General features: G+C 43.2%; 1 protein-coding gene across 6 annotated transcripts in view; it reads left to right on the forward strand.

Moving 5' to 3' along the window:
* The window catches only part of LOC106093307 (protein sidekick), a 490348-nt gene extending 472981 nt beyond the window's left edge, over nucleotides 1–17367 (forward strand). For 2 of the 6 annotated variants that reach the window (XM_059366230.1, XM_059366232.1), the window contains exons 10-15: nucleotides 3892–7116; nucleotides 7189–7467; nucleotides 10930–10953; nucleotides 11209–11529; nucleotides 11599–11933; nucleotides 16789–17367. In XM_059366230.1, coding sequence (XP_059222213.1) covers nucleotides 3892–7116; nucleotides 7189–7467; nucleotides 10930–10953; nucleotides 11209–11529; nucleotides 11599–11933; nucleotides 16789–17031 — 4427 coding nt within the window. In that variant the 3' untranslated portion in view covers nucleotides 17032–17367. Of the gene's footprint in view, nucleotides 1–3754; nucleotides 3773–3891; nucleotides 7117–7188; nucleotides 7468–10929; nucleotides 10954–11208; nucleotides 11530–11598; nucleotides 11934–16788 lie in introns of all 6 variants that reach the window. The other 4 variants (XM_059366233.1, XM_059366235.1, XM_059366229.1 and 1 more) reach the window with 3 other exon arrangements.
* The last annotated feature ends 281 nt before the right edge of the window (nucleotides 17368–17648 follow it).

Consider the following 17648-nt stretch of genomic DNA (forward strand, 5'->3'; position numbering starts at 1 on the left):
TTGAGGTTAGGATTTTCATGCATTGGTATTTGACAGATCACGTGGGATTTCAGACATGGTGTCAAAGTGAAAGATGCTCAGTATGCTTTGACATTTCATCATGAATAGACTTACTAACGAGCAACGCTTGCAAATCATTGAATTTTATTACCAAAATCAGTGTTCGGTTCGAAATGTGTTCATTCACCGTAACGTTGCGTCCAACAGCATCTTTGAAAAAATACGGTCCAATGATTCCACCAGCGTACAAACCACACCAAACAGTGCATTTTTCGGGATGCATGGGCAGTTCTTGAACGGCTTCTGGTTGCTCTTCACTCCAAATGCGGCAATTTTGCTTATTTACGTAGCCATTCAACCAGAAATGAGCCTCATCGCTGAACAAAATTTGTCAAAATTTGAACACATTTCGAACCGAACACTGATTTTGGTAATAAAATTCAATGATTTGCAAGCGTTGCTCGTTAGTAAGTCTATTCATGATGAAATGTCAAAGCATACTGAGCATCTTTCTCTTTGACACCATGTCTGAAATCCCACGTGATCTGTCAAATACTAATGCATGAAAATCCTAACCTCAAAAAAATCACCCTTTATTTGCATTCTAAATACTAAAAAGTCACCTCGAAAAGACCCATACGAGGAACTCCATACTACAAACAAAATCCCTAATTGTCCTCCATTTCACGCATCGTTCATGTCTTGTATTGTGTCCCCAACAAAGTGACGGTGTCTGCTTGACGCAAAAGTCGAGCAATGATATGTGAAATGCTCCAAAGTCTCATCATCTTCCCCTCATGCCGTACACATTCTATCAATTGCCGCACAATACCGAAAGCTATACGGATCTCCTTCTTACTTCCTTTCAGTGATAGCCTTGTCTTTTCACGATCCGAATCTCCCCATAGGATTTTCGTCGTCATTGCAATCATTTCGCTGTTCCACAAGGTTGCCCTCACACCCTTAACACGGACTGCGTCGTTTCGAAAGGCTTCGGGTTATCCAAGTTTATTGGCGCCAGTTCTCTGGCTTTCACTGCCAAATCATCGGCTCTTTTATTCTCCCTTTCTCCGCTGTGGTCCGGCATCCAAAAAATGCGGATAATGCCATCCTCAGAGAAGGCGTTAATCTCCTTCTTACACTCAAGACTGTTTCCTGACCTTATCCTGATGGCCAGTTTACTGTCCGTAAGAATGTTAACAATCGAGGATGTCGAGTTAACACCACACCACCTCACGCATTCCGTGATTACCCGGATATCCGCCTGCAGGACCGTATTATGGTCAGGCAGTCGAAAACAGGTCTCAGTCCCAGTTAGTTCCACTCTGTCCTTTTTTTACGTAACCAACACGCAGGGAATGGTTACGTAAAATGCAACGCAATGCACTGCATATATAGGGAAATATATGCAGTGCATTGCGTTGGCAATTAAGAAAGTAGTTATGGGTTGGAGGGGGGAAAGAGGCAGTAGTGTTTATTGATATTCGTCTTAAATTTCTGAATGTTAATGTCGGTGAGAAAGACATTAGCCGGTCGATTCCACGATTCGGGCGAAAAATTAATTTTCTCGGTAATGCATGGTTCGGTCGACTGGCCAATCTATTGCAAACGGGTGTGAGTTCCTGGCAAGTCTTGTATCCCTGGAACACACGCCTTGAAAATAACGATAGAGCAATACAACGCTACCCACATTCTGACGATGTTCAAGAGAAGCAATAGAGTTGAATACGCTAGTTTCCCCAATCAACACCATCGCCCTCCGTTGAACCCGGTCAAGTAGCTCCAAGGATGATTTTGGAGCTCCTGCCCATATATGAGAGTTATATTCCTCGGATGTAGGTAGTTTAGATATTGAGAAGATCAGAAGACGTGAAATATTTCTTGCACCGCTTAAGAAAGCCCAAACACTTGAAGGCTTCTTTCGATACTTCGAATACGTGTTTTGACCAACGGACATCTCATTGTATCTTCATGCCCAGAACATCAAGAGCATCTGACTATTCAATATCCATATCGTTGATAGATATCCACGTCTGAAGTGGGTCAGTGGATCGCTTGTGAGCGAAGCGTTAAAGTCTACTCTGTTCATTCTACCCCACTCGGAAATGGTCAACAATTCCTGGGAGAGCGTCTCATCCATAATGCGCCTCCTGTCCACAATTTCTTGAGGACTGGGCCTATCGTCGAATGAATATGAATGACACAGACTACTGTCATCGGCAATTGAGTAATCCCAGTCTACCCAATAGATCGTCAATGAAAATAAGAAAAAAAGAAGGGGAAAGGACAGAGTCTTGTGGCACACCTGCGGTCAATGTATACTCATCTGATGAGAACCCATCTACAACAACTCGTATAGTGCGATCTCTGAGAAAGCTCGATATAAATCGAACAAAGTTATTACCGACTCCAAAAGCGAAAAGCTTTGATAAAAGTGCACCGTGCCGCAGCCTATCAAATGCCTTGGAGATATCCACAGTCAAGACCTTACTCTCACCAAACTGGTGGATAGAACGACTCCATCGTTCCGATAAAAATGCCGTTCGGTCTCCCGTAGTGCGATTTCTGCGGAACCCATACTGTCTGTCGCTAAGAAGGCCACTGGACTCTAAGTATCTGACAAGATGATGGTTGACCATACTCTCTATAACCTTGGAGAGCACGGAGCATATCACAATTGGCCGGTAATTCGCAGGCCGGTTGTTCGCCCCACCTGTTTTGGGGATGGACTGAACGTTCGCAACCTTCCAACGCGCCGGGAAAACTCCCGCACGGTAAGCAAGATTGAAAACGTTGCGTAGTGGAAGATCAAGCGTCGAAGAACACTAACAAAGGACAAGTGTTGATATACCGTCCGGGCCCGGAGATATATTACGTCGAGATCCTCTAGCTTTGATCCGTTTGTGTAGCATAATCTCCCAGATGGCAATACCAGAGTTCCGTCAATCCAAAACTGTGCCTCTGGCTGCAGTGTTTCGCAATCAACCTTAAATGTCATCTCAGGTATCCGATCGGAAACCACTTCTATTCCATCCAGGTTTCCTATCGTTGCCTCGATTATACTGCGATGGTATGAGTTGCTCTTATTCTCTATCCATTCTCCCATCGCCTTTAGTCATATAGCCGCAGTAGCTGCCTCATACTTAATCTATATGTCTATGGGTTGGATTAGTCTGGAATAATCTCCAGTCCCTAGTGGGCGTGGTCCTCATTGCTCAGCCCATACCAACTCTTACGTTGCAATTTATCATGTCATACTTAAGCATACTTAAGCTGTAAAGCCAGTGGACTATCCTCGGATTCGGATCTCATTTCGAGCCTACGGCACGTCTAACCCTATCATAAATTGATCAGCAGTCATTTCCAGCAAACAACAGACTTTTCAGCAGTCAGTCTGCTAACCAACAGAGGATTAAAATATTTTTTTTTTTTTTCATTTTAAGATTTTTAACAGCAATTTTTTCGTAGATTAATTTTTTTTATTTATGAAATAAATATTTTTTAAATAACCTGTAAGGTAGAAATTATTATTTGATTAGTAAAATCTGTATTGGCTTTTTAAATTTATTTTTTCCGTCATATTTATAAGTAGTTTAAATCTATAATTAACGTTCACATTTTCCAGCAAAAATTTCGGCCAATTTTTATTTTGAAACATCACCAAACTACCCTTACTAATGCTAAGTATTAAACCCTATTTCTCTTTGTACTGCTCTCGCAATTCTGACCAATAAAAAACTTGAAAAAATTGTAGAATTACCGCTACATCGAGGTATATATTTTTGTAAAAAATAAATATTATAAGCTTTCTTGTAATGACAAAATACTTAAAAATTTAAAATCCTCTATATTCACCTTTTTTAATAAAACCCTGCATCTCTCAATCTCTAGCCCCATCCGGACCTCCAGTAGGTTTTGTTGGCTCCGCGCGTTCACAGTCGGAAATTATCACCCAATGGCAACCACCTCTAGAGGAACATCGTAATGGTCAGATATTGGGGTACATAATTCGATATCGCCTTTATGGCTACAACAATGTCCCCTGGATGTATCAGAATATAACAAATGAGGCACAACGAAACTATCTGATTCAGGAGTTGATTACCTGGAAGGATTATGTGGTGCAAATAGCAGCCTATAATAATATGGGAGTAGGTGTCTATAATGAAGGTGCTAAAATCAAAACCAAAGAAGGTGTACCCGAAGCTCCACCCACAAATGTGAAAGTTAAGGCCCTCAATTCCACCGCAGTCAAGGTAACATGGACTCCACCCAATCCCCAGCAGATAAATGGCATAAATCAGGGCTATAAGTTACAAGCGTGGCGCACCCAACTTGTGGATGGCGAAGAGCGGGAGATTGAAGAGAAAATGATGACAGTGCCTCCCAGCCTTTTGGATCCCTTAGCGGAACAATCGGCAATTTTATCAGGACTGGAGAAATTTCAGGACTACAACATCACTGTGTTGTGCTTTACAGATCCTGGCGATGGTGTGAGAAGTTTTCGCATACCAGTCAAAACCAAAGAAGATGTTCCCGATGAAATAACTGCCCTACATTTCGATGATGTCTCCGATCGCTCGGTGACAGTTTTATGGGCACCTCCAAAAAATGTTAATGGTATACTCACAGGCTACTCGGTACGTCATCAGGTCAAGGATCGTCCTGAGACCATGAGGTCTGTCAACTTAACTGCCGATGATACCCAATTGGTGGTGAATCAATTGCAAGCCACCACCCATTATTGGTTTGAGATTAGGGCCTGGACACGTGTGGGAGGTGGACCACCCAAGACAGCCACTATACAATCAGGTGTTGAACCGGTGCTGCCACATCCTCCCACCAGCTTGGCCTTATCCAATATCGAAGCATTTTCGGTGGTGCTACAATTCACGCCAGGCTTTGATGGCAACTCCTCCATTACTAAATGGAAGGTAGAGGCTCAGACTGCTCGCAATTTGACTTGGTTTACGGTGTGTGAAATATCAGATCCTGATGCTGAGACTTTAACTGTAACTGGGCTCACACCGTTCACTCAATATCGTTTACGCCTCAGTGCCACCAATGTGGTGGGGACTTCAAAGGCATCCGAACCCACCAAGGATTTCCAAACTATTCAAGCTAGACCCATGCATCCACCATTCAATGTCACCGTGAGAGCCATGTCGGCCACGCAATTGCGTGTGCGTTGGATACCGCTGCAGCAGACCGAATGGTATGGTAATCCAAGAGGCTATAACATTACCTACCGACAAGTGGAGAGTGAGAATCGCATAACGCCCAAGAGTGTTTTGATTGAAGATCATACGGCCAACTCCCATGTGCTGGAGAACCTCGAGGAATGGACTGTGTATGAAATTTCCATGAGTGCTTGCAATGATGTAGGCCAATCACGCCACAGCGGCACTGCCATTGAGAGAACTAGGGAAGCGGTGCCTTCATACGGGCCTTTGGATGTGCAAGCTAATGCCACCTCTTCCACTACTATTGTGGTGAAATGGGGTGAGGTGCCTAAACAACATCGCAACGGCCAAATCGATGGTTATAAGGTCTTCTATGCGGCCACCAATCGGGGTGGCCAGGTTCTGCACAAAACCATCTCCAACAATAGCTCTTACACCACTACACTGACAGAGCTCAAGAAATTTGTTATCTATCACATTCAAGTGCTGGCTTTTACACGTCTGGGAGATGGTGCCCTTAGTACTCCTCCCGTTAGAGTGCAAACCTTTGAGGATACACCAGGCGCTCCTTCCAATGTAAGCTTCCCCGATGTTTCCTTCTCAACGGCTCGCATTATCTGGGATGTGCCAGAAGACCCCAATGGCGAGATATTGGCCTATCAAGTTACCTACTCGCTCAATGGTACCTCCAGTCTTAACTACAGTCGAGAATTTTCACCCTCAGATCGAACTTTCCGGGCTACGCAACTTCTGGCCGAGCGCTACTACATTTTCAGTGTAACTGCTCAAACCCGTTTGGGTTGGGGTAAGACCGCTTCCGTGTTGGTGTATACTACCAATAACCGTGACCGGCCACAACCACCTTCAATGCCTCAGATATCTCGTAGCCAAATACAGGCCCATCAAATTACCTTCAATTGGACCCCGGGACGGGATGGCTTTGCTCCTTTGCGCTATTACACAGTACAAATGCGAGAAAATGAAGGACCCTGGACTTTGCTGCCAGAACGAGTGAATCCGGGAGTAACCTTTTACACAGCCAGCTCCTTAAAACCACACACTACCTATCAGTTCCGCATACAAGCCACCAATGATTTGGGACCTTCAGCTTTTAGCAGGGAAAGTATTGTGGTGCGCACTCTGCCAGCTGCCCCTTCGGTATCTGTGACCAATTTGAAGGTGGTGCCTATAACCACAACATCGGTTAGAGTGAAATGGAATGCTTTGGAGACCTCAATGTGGAATGGTGATGCCAGCACTGGGGGCTATCGCATACTCTATCAACAGCTTTCAGATTTTCCTGCAGCGTTGCAGGCCACACCTAAAACCGATGTTATGGGCATTAACATTGATTCTGTGGTTCTATCCGATCTACAACAGGATCGCAACTATGAAATTGTGGTATTGCCTTTCAACTCCCAAGGCCCTGGTCCTGCCACACCTCCTGTGGCTGTATATGTAGGCGAAGCTGTACCCACCGGTGAACCCCGCGCCGTAGATGCTGCTCCCATATCCAGCACTGAAGTGCGACTGCGCTGGAAGCCACCCAAGCAAAGCATGCAGAATGGAGATCTCTTGGGTTACAAAATATTCTACTTGGTAACAGACTCTCCGCAAGAATTGGAAGAGGGCAAATCCTGGGAGGAAGAAATCGAAGTGGTCTCAGCCACTGCCACTTCTCACAGTTTGGTGTTTTTGGATAAATTCACTGAATATCGCATACAGATATTGGCCTTCAATCCAGCCGGCGATGGACCACGCTCCTCACCCATAACGGTTAAAACCTTGCAGGGACTACCCAGTGCACCACAAAATCTACGATTTGAGGATATAACAATGCAATCGCTTAAAGTGTCATGGGATCCTCCAAAATTCAAGAATGGAGAAATTTTAGGCTATCTTGTAACCTATGAGACAACGGAAGAAAATGAAAGTGAGTAGGCTGCTGTTGTGGTCCTCTGTATGTGTGGCTTATTCTAAATTTCCTTATTTCCATCCCTAACAGAATTCAGCAAACAGGTTAAGCAAAAAGTTTCCGGCACCAGTTTACTGGTACAAAATCTTGAGGAAGAGGTCACCTATACCTTCACGGTGCGAGCACAAACAATTGACTATGGCCCCGCAGTTAGTGAGAATGTGACCACTGGACCCCAGGAAGGATCACCTGTGGCTCCCAGAGACCTGATATTGACCAAAACTTTATCCAGTGTAGAAATGCATTGGCTAAATGGACCTTCGGGTCGTGGTCCCATATTGGGTTATTACATCGAAGCCAAGAAACGAGGTAAGTATTTAAAAAAGTTGTCTTAGCATCTTTATTTGGATTACTTGGTTTGTTTATGGAAATTGGTTTCCTTTTTATTTTTTTTTTTATTACAACACTTCATTTCATATAAATAATTGCAAAAGGATTTGTTTGATTAAAATGGCAGAGAAATAAAAATCTTTAAAATTAGTTCTTCGCCACAATAGACTATGATCAATTATTACGCCCCTCGTCATGGGAAGAGGGTATATACTAACATAGACATTCCGTTTGTTGTTGTAGCAGTTAATTGTGTTCTACCTTTCGTCTGCTTGATTCTGTTTAGTGTCAAGACCCAGGAATTCTGCGGCGACTAAGATGGGGTGCGTCCACAGTAGGTCTGGTCGGGCAGTTAAACAGGTGACGTGTATCGTGCGGTCCCCGGTTTCAATCGGGACATACATCTTGCACGTCGGCATCAATCTTTGCTCTGTAGGAGTTGAGGCGGCTGCATCTGCCGGAACGGAATTGAGCCAGAACTACTCTGGTTTGCCGGGGAAGGTCAATTTCTTCAGATGCAATGGGAGGCGGTCGTTCTTCGAGGATTACATTCACCCGGTAGCCATTTACCACATCTGGTGATTTGGATAGTCTCTGCGATAGACAGCATGTAGTTATGTCTTCGCGCTGGTAGAATCTTTGTCTCCTGATGGAGGTGGTCCACATGAGAACTGAGGAGACAGCCCGTCGCAGTTCGGAGGGCAGCATGCTGACAGATCTGAATATTATTCCACTGCGTGTCACAAAACTGACGAGACCACACTGACGCTGCATAACTTACCACAGACCGGCCAATTGCTTTGTACGTGGTCAACAGGTTTTCTTTGTCTTCACCCCAAGTGCTGCCAGCAAGTGACTTGAGGACCTTGTTTCTACTTTTGACTTTATCGCAAATTGCTGTGGCATGTGTGGAGAATGTGTAAGAGCTGTCAAATGTGACGCCAAGTATTTTGGGACATTTGATCGTCGGAATCATTTCTCCATCGACCATCACAGTCAGCTCAGTATTCACCTCACGCGTATTTTTAGTGAACAATGTGGCTGAAGATTTGGTGGCAGATATCTTCAGATTTCTTGCAGCGAAATATGATTCAAGTTCGTTGAGGTAGACGTTTAACCTATTGCAGATGTCAACAAAGGGTGGGGCGCCTGATGCCATGATCGTACAATCGTCCGATTATGATACGATTTCTATGCCGTCTGGAGTGGGTGGAATGGAGGAAAGGTAGAGGCTAAACAGTGCCGGAGATATCACCCCACCTTGGGGAACTCCCTGTTGCACTCTACGGTGCTTTGACTTCTTATACCTAAATTGCACAAATGACTGGCGACAACATAGATAATTCCGACCCAGCGTTTCAGACCTGGCTGGAGGGACGTATGTCCTCGAATAATTTGGCATGGTTGACCATGTCGAATGACTTCGATAGGTACAGTGTAACGAGGACCATCCTATCACATGGCCTGGGCTGATTGAAGCCACGGCAAATGTGTGCGGTGATGGCATGTAAAGCTGTTGTTGTGCTATGCAGTCTTCGAAATCCATGTTGATGCTCGGCAAATGGAAATTCTCCTACGAGGCTCGGGAGGAGTAATGCCTCAAGCGTCTTTTCCACTGGTGAGAGAAGAGAGATCTACAGCCTGCGCCGGGATATTGGGCCGCACTTGGGATATTCGACCGGCTGGTATAAAGTGAGCGGCTGCTGCGTTAATGATGTCTCAGAATTTCCTCTCGGCCACTAGGACATCAAAAGGGGGTGGCAGTTAACTGAAGCGGCGATTGGTATTCTCTCTGAAACCAGCCCAATCGGCCTTCCTCTGATTGATAAACGTCAGACGCTCAGAGGTAATGAAGTCGGTTGGTCGGTCGATGGTGAGCATCCTCATTCACCGTGCAAAACGTATAGCTTTCAATCTGCTCTGCCAAAGCTATGCCACGCTAGTCGTTATCTAGGGGAGAATGCCATGAAGTGTGATACGCATTATAGTCCCCTAGAACCAGTCAATTATGGCCAGATAGTAACCCACTTATGTCGGGATTGCAAGCTTGGCCATTAAACGGGACACAGCTACCAACCGGCGGTATGTACACGTTGTATAGCTCTATTTCGGCAGTACCGGACCTGACTGCTTTCACCATGCAGTGACACCTACATGGAGTCATTAGCCCCAGACGCAGGCGAGATGGGTCTATATTGCACGGAATGGTGTATCACGAAGGCCAATCCCCCACCTCCATTCCTTGAGCGATCCTAACGTAGCACATTGTATCCGTGACAACTGTGCAAGCTGCAGGTGTTGGTCAGCTTTGTCTCCTAGATCGCTGCGACCAATATATCTTTCCGACTCATGAAATCCACAATCTCATCGATCTTGCCACGGTGTCCGTTGCAGTTTAGGTGTAAAAACGATACAAATACCGTCACTGGTAATATGGGCTGGGATGCTGCCGTTGCGTATATTGGTGTACAGTAGAGGTCGGCGGGTCACATAGTCCGACGACGACGCTTGTGATCCACTGCTGGCTATGTTCTCACAGCACCTTGCGACATATCCCACAGCTGCAAAAACGATACATTTCCCGGCACTGTACTGACAATATTTGGGCTGGGATGCTGCCGTTACGTATATTGCCGTACAGTAGAGGTCGGGGGGTCACATAGTCCGACGACGACGCTTGTGATCCACTGCTGGCTATGTTCGCACAGCACCTTGCGACATATCCGACAGCTGCGAAAACGATACATTTCTTGGCACTGTCCTGACAATATTTGGGCTGGGATGCTGCCGTTATGTATATTGCCGTACAGTAGAGGTCGGGGGGTCACATAGTCCGACGACGGCGCTTGTGATCCACTGCTGGCTATGTTCGCACAGCACCTTGCGACATATCCAGTATGACTATTCTCCCGTAGTGAAGTGAGGCCAGAGCATGACGAAAGGTAGAACCAGGGTCCGGGGTTCTTTTCAATCCCGGCGCGGACCAGAAGCGTGCGGAAATAGCACTCCGGGATGTGCTTCTCCCATGACGAAAAAACACGAACATTTACACTGAGGCGGCAGCCCTTGTCGATGAGGGTTCCATCGGGTCAATCCGGTACGTAAAACCGGCTGCCATGGGATTGCCGTTTGTATCACTTCAATATACTACTAGGGACCCTGTAGAAAACACATTTGGTCTGGCGAACTCACACCAATCAATCCCAAAAAAAACAGAAATTTTCAATGGCCATCCTTATCAAACAAATGCCTATTGCGCTCATTACCCACTCATTGTATAATAGTAAAATATACTCCTTATATGGAATCTTGTTTCCATTGCCTCCCTGCTGGTTCATTGGTAATTTATTTATTTTTTACAATTTTCTTCAAATTTTACTTCCTTTCTACTCAAAATTAACTTTGATTGTGCTGGTGTAAAAATTAAAACTGCTTTTGTAGAACGAGGCGAACCATCATTTATTTGTAAGTATGGGTTTCTGGCCAAAAACAAAAAATTCTAGATTAGTTTTCCCCATAGACGAATTTTAACAAATAACAAATATTTTTGTAGTTGACTTGATTAACCTTTTTACTAATGCCGCCTATTCTTAATTCCATAGATATAGATTTTGCAATTAAAATCCTAATCACTTTTAGACGCTTTTTAAAGATATTTATGACTATAATATGCTAATTCACATTTTTTTTATTTTTTTGTTTTTGTATACGCCAATGCAGACGACTCCCGTTGGGAGACTATAACGAAAACGACCACCGGTACCATACAGGATTTTACCGTCAGCTACCAAAGTCTACTGCCCTCGACTGCCTACACATTTAGGGTTATAGCATACAATCGTTATGGGATATCCTTCCCAGTTTATTCTAAGGACTCCATATTGACCCCTTCAAAGCTGCACTTGGAATATGGTTATCTACAGCACAAGCCTTTCTATAGGCAGACATGGTTCATGGTGGCATTGGCCGCCACCTCCATTGTAATTATTATTATGGTAATAGCGGTGTTATGTGTGAAAAGTAAAAGCTATAAATATAAACGTAAGTTTTTCAATTGTCTTCCATTAAATACATGTTTTATTAATTTTCTACATTTTCTTTTTATTGCAGAAGAAGCTCAAAAAACCTTGGAAGAATCTATGGCCATGTCGATTGATGAGAGACAAGAATTGGCCTTGGAATTATATCGTTCCCGCCACGGTGTCGGCACTGGCACTTTAAACAGTGTGGGCACCTTGAGTCGTGGTACTTTGGGCACCCTGGGACGTAAAAATAACAATCGACCACCTAACAATGTTCAATTGGGTAAAAGTCCACCAAGACCATCACCTGCATCGGTGGCTTATCACAGCGATGAGGAAAGTCTAAAATGTTATGATGAAAATCCCGATGATAGTAGTGTTACCGAAAAACCATCGGAAGTTAGCTCATCGGAGGCGTCGCAGGTAAGTAGAAAAGTTGGTTAAATTATTAAAGCATGTAAAGTTTAAGTTTATGTTTATGTATTACTAGCTGAACCGGACCCCCGCTGCACCTTCTTTTTTTTTTTTTTTTTTTTTTTTTTTTTTTTTTTTTTTTTTTTGTTTTTTTTTTAAAGTTTAAGTTTATGTTTATGTATTACTAGCTGAACCGGACCCCCGCTGCACCTTCTTTTACTTTATGTGGAACAAAATTATCCTTTGAATATTTATTTTCGATAGTTAAAGTAAATTTTTACCCTTTGGGGGAGTTTTGGGGTAGGGGCGGTGCCCCAAAAACGTGGTCCCACATTGTCCCAAATACCTTTATCTGAGCCCCATATTGCGATGGTCAGTAAATAATTGTTATTTGTGGGTTATTTTGGGAAAGGGATAGACCCCCAGAAGATTGGTCCTGAAATTGAGTATCAATTTCGAGCTCTACTCCCCAACACCTTTCATTTGAGCCCCAAATCGACATGGTCGGTAAATATGCCCGATTAAGGGGTGTCTTGGGGAGTGGGGTTATCCCCCAAACATTTAGCCCTGAAAATATATCAGCATCTCTATTCTCATATATAGATACATCATTTACAACCCCATACCGCCATTGGCCTCGAAATTGGATATCAAATTCTTTTTCTAATCTCAAATACCTTTCATCCAAACCCCTTATTGCAAAAGTCAGCAAATATGTCCGGTTTGGGGTATGGACGCTAAAAGCTATCAGTATCGAGCTCTACTGTGTTGAAGACCCAAATTGTCTTGGCGAGGTAATACGTCCTACTTGGCGGTTTTTATGGTGTTGGGACGTCCCCTAGACAATTGGTCCTGAATGTTGATATCAGATTCGTGGTCTACTCCCAAATACCTTTAATTTGAGGCCCATATTTCCACAGTCGGCAAATATGACCGATTTGGGGGATGGAGCGGCCACTCAGTGACTCTGCCTTAAAAATATATATCAGGCTCGTGTTCTACTCTAAAATACCTCTTATTTGAGCCCCATATTGCAATGGTCAGCAAATACTTCCTATTTGGGTGGGGTGGCCCCATAGAAACTTTTTCCCGAATATTGATATCAGGTTCGTGCTTAACTTCCAAAGACCTTTCATGTGAGCCCCATATTGATCGTAAATTCGTCCTCTTTAGTGCATGTTTTTGAGAAGGGGCGGCCTCCAAACACTTCGTCACACATTTGAATATCAGATTCGTATTCTACACTTAAATAGCTTTTATTTAAGCCCCTTATTGCCATGGTCAATATAAAAGTCCTGTTTGGGGGGTGTTTTGGCGGAGGGGTGGAACCCAAGAAACTTGGTCTCACATTTGGATATCAGATTCGTATTCTACTTGCGAATACCTTTCATTTGAATCCCATATTGCCATGAACGATAAATATACCCGATTTAGGGATGTTTTGGGTCCGGTCCGACAATTGGATATCAGATACATTTTCTAATCTTAAAAACCTTCCATTTTAGTCCCATATGGATTGATCTATCTATATATTTGGTAGGTTTGGGGGTGGGGCGGTCCCCTAGGTACCCCATCCGAAATTTGGATACCGATTTTTTATCTTTAGGTTAGGTTTAGTTTGCACCACCTATCTCCGAGATCTGACGTTTCTGAAAATTAGGGTAAGGAGGAGGGTCCGCCCCCTTTCAAATATCAAAAAATGTAGTACCCTATTTTCACCACGGGATCATTATGCACCATCTGTGAAAATTTCAAGAAAATCGGTTCAGCCGTTTTTGAGTCTATAGGGAACACACAAACAAACATACCAACAAACAAACACAAATTGATTTTTATATATAAGAAGAATATAAATAAATTAAATTCATATGGACTATGCAAATTGAAGGGGATAAAAGCAACAACAAGTTTATCTCGGAATGATGGGTTCGTTAGGGTTCGTTCGTCCTTCTTGGTGATCCTCGTCAAGATCCTGTAGATGAGCAAGCTCGTTCCGGTCCAAAGTACCGATCGCCGCGGGAACAGGGTGGCCATTGGTTATTTAAAGGCGCTAATAACCCGCCTTGTCATATCGAGCATCATAGGCACTCAGTGCAAGAGCCGGTGCCGTCCGGCCTCCCACTGAGACTCACCGCTCGATACCGTTGATTGTCTGCGACTGCCGTTGCAGCTACTCCTTATCGAACATTCCACTATCCGCAACCTGTGGACGCATAGCTCGCAGCTAAGCATCTCGTGACATCAATGAACACCACACAGTGATAAAGACTAGTAAAGCCGATTTTGTTGGTTTTATGTCATGTTACCCTACACCACCACTGTTGTACATGGTTTTATGGCTTTGTGTATTTGTTTGCAACGCTAAGAAGGAGAAGAGCTAGATTCGTCGTCGATAGGCTTAAAATTACTTCCTGATTCGATTTAGCTATGTCCGTCCGTCTGTCTGTCCATGTTTTCTTGAGATCAATGTACAGGTCGCATTTGTTGTTTGGTTTTAATAAAATTTTGCGCAGGTCACTTTTAAAGCCAAAATTTTTGTCCAAACTTAAAAAAATTTAGCTTGAGACGTTTTATATGACCTATCAGTTTGTTTGATTAATTGGCTATGACTAGGGGGTGTTGGAAACCTACCAACAGTTTTGATTGGTTTTGAATTGGCAAAATCCAGGCTTATCTTGGTCTTCCTTCATCTCAAATGTGGACACAAATCTCCCGCATATGATGCGATCTCTATGCCATCTGGAGGGGATAGAATGGAGGATAGGTTAAGGTTAAACAGTGCCGGAGATATCACCCCACCTTGGGGAACTCCCTGTTTCACTCTACTTATCCCTACTTCGACTTCTTATCCCTAAATTCCACAAATGACTGGTGACCACGCAAATAAATCGAGGCCCAGCGTTTCAGGCCGTGTTGACGATGTCCTCAAATAGTTTGGCATGGTGTCGAATGTCTTCGAAAGATCCAGTGCCACGAAGACCGTCCTATCACATGGCCTGTACTGATTGAAGCCACGGCAAATGTGTGAGGCTATGGCATGCAAAGCAGTGCTATGCTGTCTTCGAAATCCATGCTGATGCCCGCCGAATGGAAATTCTCTAACATGGCTCGGCAGGGAGTAGTGCCTCAAGCTTCTTGGCTACTCGTGGGGAAAGAGAGATCGGTCTGTATTACTTCCCCAAACTCGGGTCCTTTCCTGGCTTCAGTAGTGGGATCATCTGCCCATCTATCAGACATCGGGAACTATAAGAAGGTTCAAAGACAGGTTGAGGACAGTTGTAAGGTACTCAACTCCAGTTAGATCCAGTGCCGAGATTCCGTCGGGGCCCAACTTTGATTTGACGCCACGGATGACATTCGTATCTTCGCCCATGGTAAATTGTGATGGCGGTACAACAGCTTGGAGATCACGTATATGATTAATGGCTCTCGTGTTTGTCGCACTGCTGTAATCATTCATGGTTATGGCTGGGTCAATCTTATTTGCCTTTTAAAATGTGGAGCCATCTGCAAACAGACACACTTAGACATTTTAGTACATGGTGAAACCACAGGAACAGAAAATGGAAGATACCTTCTATTTTTCACCGTTGACCCAGCCAGATCGTTTTAAAAACCCAAACTACTTCTGACAAGTCACTAAATAAATCAAAACCTTAGGTGGAACTACTTTTGCTTGACTTTGCGCAGGTATTCTATCTTTTCTTCTTCCTCGACTGTCCTCACAGCTTCTGCAGAAATCGTTTCTTGCTACTTTTTGTCTATAGAGATGTTTTCCAATCAGACAATGTTACGACGGCCACCATTAGTGAGACTTCTGTTCTAGTCAACGACAGAAAATCTGAAGACCTCTTCAAGCTCATACTCATATTAGGCCACATAATCATGACAGCTCCAATTTCGTAACCTTTCGATCTTGCCCCGAAGAATATTTTTTAAATAATTCCTAGTAGAGATATTTTTTAAATAATTCCTAGTAGAGATGTACGAGTGACTGATTTTCCAAACTCTCGCAAGAAAAAAATTTTACTTACGCACGAATTTTTAATGTCGACTCACGTACACGCCCGCTCACGGGACAAATAATGTACTCACGCACGACCCACGAATAAACACGACTCACGAGGCACACACACAAGACTCACGAGGCACACACACAAGACTCACGAGGCACGCACGAGGAATTTTGCCATGTAAAAACTTCTCCTCAAAGAGGTGTGGTAGAGCGGCCCACCATTTGGACTCGGCTATACAAAGCAGGCCCCTTATCATAGAGCCTTAAACGTGAATCGGACAGAACTCATTGATATGTGAGAAATTTGTCTCGATTCCTTAATGCAATGTTAATGGGCAAATTTTGAATTTGCATGGCACCATGTAGCGTTGAAGATAGAAGATGGCTTCAAAACACAAAGTTGTGGAATTTGCAGCCCTCTACATTAGTTTTGTATATACTTATATTTTGGATGCCACCATAGCGCAGAGGTTAGCATGTCCGCCTGGGTTCGAATCCTTGCAGAACATCAGAAAATTTTTCAGCGATGGTTATCCCCTCCCAATGCTGGCGACATTTGTGAGGTACTTTGCCATGTAAAAACTTCTCCCCAAACTGGTGTCGCTTTGCGGCACGCCATTCGGACTTGGCCACAAAAAGGGAGCCCCTTATCATTGAGCTTAAAATTGAATTTAACAGCACCCATTGATTTGTGGGAAGTTTGGCCCCAGTTCCTTAATGGAATATTCATGGACAAATTTGCATTTTACAAATACTTATACCATCTTTTAATTATGTATAAGAGTTTACCCTTTTTAATATTTTTTAAAATTCCTAATCATTTCATTTCTGATTATTTTTTTTTTCCAGCATTCGGAGAGTGAAAATGAGAGTGTACGCTCTGATCCACATTCCTTTGTCAATCATTATGCCAATGTCAATGATTCACTGCGGCAATCATGGAAGAAAACAAAGCCTGTACGCAATTATTCAAGTTATACGGACTCTGAGCCGGAAGGCAGTGCAGTGATGAGTCTCAATGGTGGTCAAATTATTGTCAATAATATGGCCAGATCGAGAGCACCACTGCCTGGTTTCTCATCTTTTGTCTGACAATCTACAGAGTAGAATATTTAGGATCTAAATTCGACATCCATACATACACACAAACACACACTTAAAACTTAATTCACTTCATACTTATACATATACGAAAATCATTGAACCACACACACACATACAACACACTCTCATCGCAACTACTTACAAAATCCCTTACAAAGAACAAAAACAAAAAAAAAAAAACAACCATACTACTTTTAAGATTTCAAATGGAACAAAAGATGAAGAAAGCAAATGTCTGCCTATTTATTTTTAGCATCTAAGTTGTATGTAAACCATAAGAGATACTAATGAAATTTATTAACTGGATAAGTAAGAAAGTAACAAAAGAAAAGCCCGTTTCAAATTCAAATTCCTTGACTTAAGTGGTATACTCTGAACAATACTCTTTTTAGATGCTTTGAACAAACGGTTTGCTGTAACAGCAGAATTGCAACTAGTACATAGGAAGCAAAAAATGTTTGCCATGATGTTATACACCAAAAAAAGTTTTAAAGAAAAAAAATTATATAAGCTTTTCTTTTAAGACAACCTCTAGAAAATTTTCTCCAAAGACAATTTTGTATACAAATTTTGTCTTTAAAGAAAAATTTTATAGAAATTTGGTG

Source organism: Stomoxys calcitrans, chromosome 4, assembly GCF_963082655.1.
Source record: "Stomoxys calcitrans chromosome 4, idStoCalc2.1, whole genome shotgun sequence".
Taxonomy (NCBI): Eukaryota; Metazoa; Arthropoda; class Insecta; order Diptera; family Muscidae; genus Stomoxys; species Stomoxys calcitrans.